This window comes from Amphiprion ocellaris, chromosome 19 (assembly GCF_022539595.1).
Source record: "Amphiprion ocellaris isolate individual 3 ecotype Okinawa chromosome 19, ASM2253959v1, whole genome shotgun sequence".
NCBI lineage: Eukaryota > Metazoa > Chordata > Actinopteri > Pomacentridae > Amphiprion > Amphiprion ocellaris.
In genome coordinates this window covers 24,033,196-24,044,441 of record NC_072784.1, presented here as the reverse complement: position 1 = coordinate 24,044,441, position 11,246 = coordinate 24,033,196, and the positions used below count along the sequence as shown (strand labels likewise).

The 11,246-nt window shown below is 38.0% G+C and overlaps 1 protein-coding gene across 2 annotated transcripts in view; it reads right to left on the bottom strand.

Annotated features, from left to right (window-relative positions):
- Positions 1 to 4,237, bottom strand: part of ppp1r35 (protein phosphatase 1, regulatory subunit 35) — a 33,751-nt gene extending 29,514 nt beyond the window's left edge. For both annotated transcript variants that reach the window (XM_035955644.2, XM_023286742.3), the window contains exons 1-2: positions 4,136 to 4,237; positions 2,400 to 2,631 (exon numbers count right to left, since the gene is read on the bottom strand). In XM_035955644.2, the coding sequence (XP_035811537.1) occupies positions 2,400 to 2,630 (231 nt within the window). In that variant the 5' untranslated portion in view covers position 2,631; positions 4,136 to 4,237. The remainder of the gene's footprint in view (positions 1 to 2,399; positions 2,632 to 4,135) is intronic.
- Between the last annotated feature and the right edge of the window lie 7,009 nt (positions 4,238 to 11,246).

The following is an 11,246-nucleotide window of genomic DNA, read 5'->3' as shown; positions in this document are numbered from 1 at the left end:
TATATATATATATATATATATATATATATATATATATATACAGCATAGACACTGTATATTTATTATATAGATGGTACAGTTGATAAATATACTCATGACCCAGTGATGGGGCCTTCTGTGTGAATAAGTAGCACCCAGTAAAGCCCAGTGTTGCATTTTTGCGTCATTGAAAGAAATCCCTAAAACAGACAAAATTATTAGGCCGGCTATGAAATTTAAGGTTTGGGGTTTTTTTGGTGCTGTTTAACAGGTCAAGGAGTTTTTAACACAGCTTTTCCAAACATCCTAGTTTTATTTTGGATGCTCACATTATTTTACTTTGCTCACAGAAACATTTAACACTATTTAACAAAAAACAAAAACTACCAGGATCTAAATTATTAGTCCTTGATGCTAATAGTCAATTATGTTTCCTTTTTGCTGGATAACAGCCTGCAGCTGTTTATTGTAGTTTGTAACGAGTCTATGACATCTCCTGAGGAATCCCAGCCCATTCTTCTTTCACAAGTCTCTCAAGCTCCTCCAGATCTGATGGTCTTCTGGCATGGACCCTGATCTTCAGTTGACCCCACAGATTTTAATGGGATTCTAGTCAGGGCTTTGTGCAGGCCAGTCAGTAACTTTGGTCTTCTGGAGGTAGATCTTCTCCAGGAGCGATGTATGCTTTGGGTCGTTGTCATGTTGGAAGACAAAGCAATGACCCAGACCCAGTTTTGCAGCTGACTACTTGAAGTTTTCTTTCAAAATCTTCATATATCTTTCTTTTTTCATGATTCCTTCAGCCTTTAGAAGATTCCCAGTTCCAGACGCACTGAAGCATCCCCACAGCATGATACTGCCACCACCGTGTTTAACTGTGGGGACAGTGCTCTTTGGGTTCTACGCCTCTCCTCCTTTCTCCAAACATAAGCAGGGTCTCTAGTTTGGTCTCATCTGACCAAAGGACACACTTCCAGTCTTCATAATCTTTCTCCAGGTTGCCTTAGCAGACTTCAGTCTGGCTTGAAGGTGTCTCTTCTGTAGAAGTGGAGGGTTAGGGTTCAGTCCATTTCTGCGTCTTCTTTGATCCTGACTTGGTTAAGTAATTAACTAATGTTCTGGTGGTTGTTCTAGCATCTTTAGACACATCTCTCACATGTTTTCTTTTCAGAGTCTGAAATTTTTAGCTTCCTCCCTCTACCAGACGTGTTCTGTACCGTCTGCCTCTCCTTCAATTTCTTGATGAGACTTCTCATTCCACTTCTTGACACTTGGAAACGCTGTGATAACTTTGTAGACCCTTCTCCTGCTTTGTAAGCATCAACAATTCTTTTTCTCTTTTTGTTTTTGTGATGATGCTTTCTCAAGTGACAGCTCAAATCCTTCAGGAAATTTTTATACTGTGTGTAACATGTAGGACAACCCTCAGTTTTAACTTGATTGATTGATTGATTGATTGATTGATTGATTGATTGATTGATTAAAAGCTGTGAGCATTACAAAGTTAAAGCACATGATTGCACAACAGTGGTTTGTGTTTTGGCTCAATAAAAAGGTCAGTTCTTAAGGGGGCTAATAATTTTGACCCTGGTAATTTTTGTTTTTTGTTGAATAATTTAGTTTTTTTGAGCAAAGTAAAATAATGCAAGCATCTAAAATACAATTAGGGCGTTTGGAAAAGCTGTGTTAAAAATTCCTTGATCTGTGTCACAGCACTTTGGAATTTTTTGAGAAAAAAAGGGAAATTTCATAGGAGAGCTAATAATTTTGTCTTCAACTGTATTATACTTGTCTTCAACCAAATTATACTTTTAAAAAATAATTTGAGTTGTCTATCACTAAACATCTTTAAGGATGAAGAAAAAAAATACTATAGGTCAAATACTTACTTGGAAAATTATTGAAATTGTTCCAGAAGAGAGAGCTTGGGGGTCAATGGAAGACACGTTGTTTATAGTATTAATATTTTCCTGCCAAAAATATTTGTTTTGCAGTTCAGAGTGTGGGGGGCTGGGAAATGTAGTGTTTGTCTACATTCAGTCAGATATAGGTACAGCTAGACAGCCTTAAAAAAAAAATGTTGCAATTTTACAACTGTGGGCCTCAGAGTTAAATGGATTGCAATACAGCGGTTATGGTGAATGTGACAGTTTCACAAATAAGTGATAAAGCTGCCAGTGTGGAAAGGCTATCACATCCTAATGTACTTACATGAACCCATTGTACATTTTAGTACCACTTAGGTTTGGTCACCTGAGGTGGTACCAATATCTGGTCTGGCCCATGGACTAAAACCTAGTACACACATACCAGTATAACCCTATAATGTCCACAGACATGTACCGACTCCTAGACAACAGGATAATGTCTTCACGCACACACGCATGCATCCACAAACCAGCACTACAGGGTGTCATCACCTGCATGTTCCTCTGTCTTGTTGTCTGTCCTTGGCAGTGTGGCTTCGCGTGTATTTGGTCAGTCTGCTGACTCTGCTGCAAAGGCTTCAGCTGTGCATGGCCAGTCTTTGAGGTGGGGCTGAGTGCGACCGAAAGGTCGAGGTCAGGACAGCAAGTCAAAGAGGAGGGGGAGAGTGGAAGAGGGGCAGGTTGAGGAGATGGGGAAGAGGAGTGGAGGGTGAAGAAACTCATCCTAACAGGAAACAAGAACATGATGCTGATATTTACAAATGAGCAACCCTAATCATCACAGCTCTTAAGTAATTACCTGCTATCATTTTTTTTCTAGGACAATGTATGACACTGCACTAGAGACCAACACACACCAAGCTAACATAAAGAAAATTTTTTAAAAATGTGTAAATAAGTAAATAAAATAAAAATCATGTAACACACGCAAAAAATTCTGAGTTACATGTTGCTTGTTTTGAAATTTTATTTTATTTTGATGGAGTTGTTCTGCAGCCATTGTTCCCCTATTAGATGTGTGGCTGCTCCTCAAGTTTCCAGCAGAACATTCCTTACTAAATAGCATTGGGTTAGTGGGAAACATGCCATCAGAACTATGTGAATGTGTCACAGGTGCGCTTGATATTCTAAGTAAAGAGGGGATTTCTCAGCATCTAATCATGGCTGGACTAAAGGTAACCAAGGGGACAGTGTAAGGAATTTTAAAACACTTGTGAAAACTTGATCAGTTATTTGCAAAGATCACCAAGAATGACCATAGGGTCATTCACATTATTCAAGATAGAAAAGCAGCTTCATTATAAAATTTTTTTTATATTAAATAAAGAACTCAAGAATTCAATCAGCAACAACTTTGTGCCAAGAAGGCTCTCTGGTAGTGGTTTGACAGGACAAGGGCTATCTCTAAACCACTAGCCAGAAGGGGAAACAAGGACAAACACGTGGGGTGGGCTAAGACAGAGCAGCATTTTAGAGTGGGTCATGCAAAAGTGGTCCTTTTCACAATTGGATGCAAGGTAGTGATCAGTGATGAGTAGGCAGTATCATGTAAAGAGACCAACAGGGGAGTGAATTATACCACAGTGGATCAAACTCTCAGTGAAAGATGCTGCTTGGAATATTTAGGTGTGGGGGTTTTACCTGCACTGATTGTGATAAACAGGCTTTGTGTTCAAGCTGATTAATTATTTGATCTTCACTTGTGTTCTCGGACTTCTACACTACTTCTATAAATATGCTGACTTGTTACCTGGTGGTCCCACGGTTTGAAATGCAGGTAGCAAATGAACACAGACGTTAATAAAATAGCATTTAACCAAACATAGTTAACCATGCTGCTAACAAGTAGAGCATAACGTTATCTGGTGAGTCAGTCAAAAGTGTAGGTAGCTGCTACTAGTTAAACAGCTGTTGTAAACAGAAAGGGAACGCATAGAGCTGCTGGCTCCAACCATGTTTTCAACTGACTCTGTAATTAGTGACTAGTCACCACCCGTAACTAGTCGCGAGTAAACAGTCATTATTAGATACGAAACACTGTACTGAACGGGGCTCAGTGCCCTGGTAGCTAACATTAGCCATTTTCCGGTTGCTAACAGTGTTTCTAGTGAGTAGTTACACGTATTCACAGTCAGACGTATCTGCTTGGTTTTACTTGTGCTGTCTCTGATCAGTTTCACGGAAAAGCTATGAAAAACAACCTCAACCCACCATTACCCCTATGTTACCTGTTTTATGTCGATCAGAAACAACACATGACAGTGCCAGGCTCCTTCCACTTGAACAAATCCGCCTCTTTTTTCAAGCTACCGCCTCAGTAAACTGTGTTCCGCTTCCGGGTCTTTTCACTCGGTTTTTCCTCCGTTTAACCGGAGCAAAAAAAAATAAATAAATAAATAAAATATATATATATATATATATATATATATATATATATATATATATATATATATATATATATATATATATATATATATATATACATATATACATATATACATACACACACACACACACACACACACACATATATATATATATATATATATATATATATATATATATATATATATGTGTGTGTGTGTGTGTGTGTGTGTGTGTGTGTGTGTGTGTGTGTGTGTGTGTGTGTGTGTGTGTGTGTGTGTGTATAATCTTCCGCTTCCGGGTCTTTTCACTCGGTTTTTCCTCCGTTTAACCGGAGCAAAAAATAAATAAATAAATAAATAAAAGATACACACACACACACACACACACATATATATATATATATATATATATATATATATATATATATATATATATATATATATATATATATATATATATATATATATATATATATATACATATATACATATTTGATATTGTAAAACTGTGTACAGTAGTGTAATCTGATGTTATCAGTGGCTATTAGGAATTACAAATTACTTTATCCTGTAGGTCCTCTTCTGATAAACAGAGGCTTACCCTGTTAGTGACATTTTTTTGTGTGTGTATTGTTATAGTTGTTGTATTGTGTGTGAAGCTTGCAGATCATGTCACTATTACCAGTGCTGTTTCTATGCTGTGATGTATTCTAAATCCTGACTGAAAATCTTGAAACATGCCTTCTGTTTGTGTGTATCACATATTAAACTTCAAACAAAATTTAACATAGAACAAAAAGCAATCTCAGTAAACCTAAAACATCAGCGTAAAAGTAATAGCACCCTCAATTTAATAGCAGTTTAAGCCACTTTTAGACAACTGCAACCAACATTTCCAAAAACTGTCTGAAGTGTAATTTTGTCCCACTCTTCTTTGGCCCCACTGGAGATTTTGCAAATGAACTGCTCTTTTCAGGTGCTGCCATTGATTCAGCTCCTTAATTAGGGTCCTCAAAAACTTTCACTTTATACCTTTTGAGCCATTCAGAGGTGAACTTTAGCTTGGGATCATTCCCTTGCTTGCATAACACCCGTTGTGCCTAAGCTTTAACCTATTCAGTGATGTCCCAAAATTCTCCCAATTTCTAAAGGAGAACAGAATTTCTGTTTCCCTAAATTATGGTAAGTTGCTCTGGCCCTGAAGAAACAAACCATCCCCACAATGCTACACTGCCACCTTCATTTTCGTGGAATTCTGTTTTGGGTTTTCACCAGATGAAACTGAATCCATCTTCCACATGGTTGAACCTTTGACCCATCAGTCCATAGAAGATTTTCCCCAAAGGTTTAAAAGTCATGGCAAGCCACAATTATCTTCTGGGTTAGAAGTGGTTTTTACTTCATGGAAGTCCCATGGATGCCAATTTTTTCAAGTGTCTTTTGGCCAGTGGAGACATGAACACTTAGACTGAAGTGACAAATGCCTGCAATTCTTTAGATGTTTCTTTAAATCTCTCACTTTCACTGTGCTGTTTGAGAAATTTTGGAATGTTGACTGTTTCTGGGGGAGCTCATTGTTCTGACCTTCATTCAGTATGTCTGTTTGATACTGTAGCATTTTTTTTTTAAAAACTTTTTATTTATAACATTTTTTTCAAAGGAACAACGAACAGGGGAATCGTATTCCCAACATCAACAAGCAAAAAGATACTGTAGCATTTTATGCACAGCATTGCTCTCTGCTGGTAATGCGTTACTTGTGCAACAAAAGCCAGTACATGTTTAAAGACTGAAATTCAAATATTTTGTAATTTCAATATTTCATATTTCTACTAGTGGTAGGATGCGATTAAAAAATTTAATCCAATTAATTACAGGCTTTGTAATTAATTAATTGCAATTACTCACATTTTTGTCAAATAACAATATTTGACACAATAAGTAATTATTTTCAGTTCAAATAAATTTTGGTTGACAGTTGAATCAATGAATAGACATATACATGTTTATAATTTAAAATTTATAAAATTAATACAATTTTAAAATGGGACATATAAAAAAGTGATTTGGATGATTTAAAGCCTGGATTTAGTTTGTTTTTTTTCCATTGTATGGCACATAACATCAGCATAAGTAGTTCAAGGACCTTCAGAAAGTTGAAAATTCACAATTCATTCTGTTTTCCTAGTTTTTGGGTCTAATAAATGGTGTCATTTTGATGGACCTGTGTTTGGGAATATAATTTTTTATTTATAAACTAAAATATTTTTCATGAACTAAAAGTTTATAATTAAGTTGTTAAAAAACAGACATTTTTGTGGTTCAACTTATTACTCTGCCGAGGCTCTGCCTCTTTGGCAGTGTAATGACTTAAACAACAAAAATGTTTGTTTCATTTCTATTTATATGCATTTTTCATCTACACTGCATTGCCAAAAGTATTCGCTCACCTGCCTTGACTCGCATATGAACGTAAGTGACATCCCATTCCTAATCCATAGGGTTCAATATGACGTCGGTCCACCCTTTGCAGCTATAACAGCTTCAACTCTTCTGGGAAGGCTGTCCACGAGGTTTAGGAGTGTGTTTATGGGAATTTTAGACCATTCTTCCAGAAGCGCATTTGTGAGGTCACACACTGATGTTGGACGAGAAGGCCTGGCTCTCAGTCTCCACTCTAATTCATCCCAAAGGTGTTCTATCGGGTTGAGGTCAGGACTCTGTGCAGGCCAGTCAAGTTCATCCATACCAGACTCTGTCATCCATGTCTTTATGGACCTTGCTTTGTGCACTGGTGCACAGTCATGTTGGAAGAGGAAGGGGCCAGCTCCAAACTGTTCCCACAAAGTTGGGAGCATGGAATTGTCCAAAATGTCTTGGTATGCTGAAGCATTCAGAGTTCCTTTCACTGGAGCTGAGGGGCCAAGCCCAGCTACTGAAAAACAACCCCACACCATAATCCCCCCTCCACCAAACTTTACACTTCAAAGTCAAAGTCAGCTTTATTGTCAATTCTTCAATATGTACATGACATACCAAGAATTGAAATTTTGTTACTTGCTCTTCGTGCAACAGTTGACATTAAATAAAGACTTAGAAAATAAGATATTAAAGGGCAAAAAAGAACAAAGGAAGCAAAATTAGAGCCGAGCAACAACTAAGAACTAAGAAAAGCAGAACTGAGTGAAATGTAAACATGACCATTAGATAAAGTGATGGATTTAGTGCAGAATACTCAGAACGGTGCAAATAAGTAACAGTGCAATGTACAATGCAGTCCGACAAGTATCGTTCTCCTGGCAACCGGCAAACCCAGACTCGTCCATCAGATTGACAGATGGAGAAGAGCGATTCGTCACTCCAGAGAATGCGTCTCCACTGCTCTAGAGTCCAGTGGTGGCGTGCTTTACACCACTGCATCTGATGCTCTGCATTGCACTTGGTGATGTATGGCTTGGATGCAGCTGCTTGGCCATGGAAACCCATTCCATGAAGCTCTCTGCACACTGTTCTTGAGCTAACCTGAAGGCCACATGAAGTTTGAAGGTCTGTAGCGATTGACTCTGCAGAAAGTTGGCGACCTCTTTGGCACTATGTGCCTCAGCATCCGCTGACCCCGCTCCGTCAGTTTACGTGGCCTACCACTTGGTGGCTGAGTTGCTGTCGTTCCCACACACTTCCACTTTCTTATAATACAGCTGACAGTTGACTGTGGAATATTTAGGAGCGAGGAAATGTCACGACCGGATTTGTTGCACAGGTGACATCCTATTAGGGTTGCCACCTTTCAGAAATGAAAATAAAGGACGCCCACCTTGGCTCCTCGGTGCCACAGTTCAGTAAAGTTGGAAAGATATTCACAGATTCAGACTTCCAGCATCAATAACTCATTAGATATATGTTGTGAAAATATAAACGTTGCCTCTTTTCCATCATTATAAGGTGGACAATGTGCTACAAGCCCAGTTTTATCAAAAGTAGCTGTCTTTCAAGTTGCAGGAATAACATTGGTGTCAACAGGAGCCAGTTGAAGGCTGCAGTGATTTTGGTGACACTACAGAGTACAAGATTGAAGTTATTGAATATTTGTGTCTCTCTTCGCTGTTGCAGCGGTTTCGCAGACAGTGCCTGTGCATTCATAACACAGCCGGCTGCACATAGACATCAATGTTATTTGCGCAGCTTGAAAGACAGCTACTGTTGACAAAACTGGGCTTGTAGCACATTGTCTACCTTACAATGACGGGAAAGAGGCATTGTTTATGTTTTGATAACCTATATCTAATGAGTTCTTGATGTCAGAAATCTGAATCTGTGAATATCTTTCCAACTTTACCATACTCGGGGTCACTACCACCCAAGGAGTGGTATATTTAATTTTGAAAAAAACATTTAGCCATACTTAAAGCTCTAAGTGCTTTATTAACATGAAACTAAGAGTTTTGTATTGTTGTATGATCACAGGTCTTGCCTGTACAGAAGTGGCATCATTTTAAACTGTGAAACCAAACTAATGAAATAAAATGTAATGAGCAACCAGTGTGCAATACTGTATCCCGCAAAAACATAAACAACTGAATGCAGAATACTGGACAAAGAAATTCTCTACAGACATTTTTTTCATCGAAATCTAAATCTTAACACAATGAATATATTCACTTATTTATGTGTGTATGCATGTATTTATTGATTTATTTAGTGCTGTTAGCATATCAGAGTTCCGAGTGAATTTTTCTTTAGATAGGCAAAGTCCATTTATTGATCACATATAGGCTAGTAAATATTTATTAAAAACTAAAAAGCATTTAAAAATAATGAACAACTTAAGTATTTATTGAGTCACTAAAATACCATAGAGTCTATGACCACATCAGCATGATTATAAGCATCCTCTGGTAAATTCACAACCATATACTGATGTCCCTTACTGTACCGACTTCAGGAGATGATTGGGGGATGATAAACTGTGACCTGCTGGTTGGGTTCTCTCTGTTCTCATGAATCTTACATGTTGGTCTCCTGATGCTGCCTTACTTCAGCCAGTCCATGAACTACAGAAAACAGAGTTTGCCTTGTACTGCGAGGGGTTCCACTCTTCCCACTCACGTCTGTACATTTGCAAATGTTTTTGCTTCTGTGGACGTGGTGGAGTTTTGAGTGTAGACATTTGGTGCAGCGTGATCTGCTGGACCTCGCATCGGGTCCTCGCTACATAGGTCCTACGAAGTTTAAATTGGCTGCCCTTAGTATTTCCTGTGCTTTATTTTGTTCCTTATGCAGTTTTGATGACGTCAGACGTGTATGGGGCATTTATAAAAATACAGAACAATTTGTGTCCCGTATTGATTCAATATGGGACGCAACAATTAATTGTCAAATAAAGGACGAATCCGTAATTTAAGGGATGGGTGGCAACCTTACATCCTATCACAGTTCCACGCTGGAATTCACTGAGTTCCTGAGAGCGACCCATTCTTTCACAAATGTTTGTAAAAGCAGTCTGCATGCCTAGCTGCTTGATATTATACACCGGTGGCCATGGAAGTGATTGGAACACCTGATTCTGATTACTTGGATGGGTGAGCGAATACTTTTGGCAAAATAGTGTATCTACTACATTCACAGATTACTGCAAACTCAAAATGCAATTATAGCGATTATTTTCAACATTTTACGACTTTATGTAAACTAAAGCACTTTCAGTGTCTTCTAAAGTGCTCTATTATGGGATGGCTATGCCGTTAGCCGTTAGCGGGACTGTCATAGCTAATGTTAGCTCTGGTGCTAACAGCAACATGTTTTACATTGACATGATACCGTTGGCTTGAAGTGCTCCAGTGATCAGAAAATTCTTTGTTGCACAATTTGCACACAACCACACTTTTATCCAAGCTGACATCGGGAAGATTTTTCAAAGAAAACTTTCCTCCCAACAAGCACTGCGTTCTCGACTTCCATGTACTTCTTCATGGCTGCAGACCATAGACTGTATGCTGCAGACAGACTTTAGGTTCATTACCGCCACCTACTGGGCTGGAGTGTTCATCAGTGTTACCAGTGTGCCATAAATTAGGGAACTGAGAAAGGTGCGATTAAATGTGTTAATTAATTTAACATTATTTCCTCTACAATTAATTAATCGAAGTTAACGCATTAAAGTCCCAGCCCTAATTTCTATATTTATTTTTGGTGACAGACTCAATCCTTCATTTCATGGAGGATACCAGTATTACTGTTAAATTTCTGGTGAAATATTCTGCCATTCTTTGGGAACACTGTTTTTCATCTGCTCTTTGCTGGAAATGTTGTGTTGATCTAGCTTTCTTTAAACACCCCCCCAAAAGTTCTGTATTGGATTCAAGTCAGGAGACATACTAGACCAGATTATAGGTTTGAGTTCTTTATCCTTAGGAACTCTTATTTGATCTTGAAAGTGTGCTTTGGATGCTTATCATACTCTCATACTAATAATCCTCTTCTGCCGAGCTTCTGCAAACAAGGAATTATCTTGTCAGCCTGAACTTTAGTATATCCACAGGCATTCATGGTGCCTTGTGTAAATGTCATGTCTCCAACACATTTTGCACTTATACAGCCCCATATCGTCACCTCATGTCCACACCTAACATGTGGGATCTCATCTGAGGGCCGGTGAACAAGATTATCTTGGTATCAATTTTCATGTGTTCTTTTTTAATATTATTATTTTAGATTTTTTTTTTTTAGCAAACTTCATTTTTGCAGTTTGGGTCTGATGAGTAAACAACGTTTTTCCTCTCGGGTTGTTGTTATACAGTGTAGATGCAGAAGTCTGGTTTCCCCACAGACAACATGAAATACAATATACTGAAAGGTTAGTATCAAATTTTGCCAGCTGATACAATAAAAAAGTCTACCCCAGATTTAATGAAACTTGTGTTCAAATTATTTATTTTTGTGTTACAAGGTTAAAAATTTACTTAAAAAAGAAACA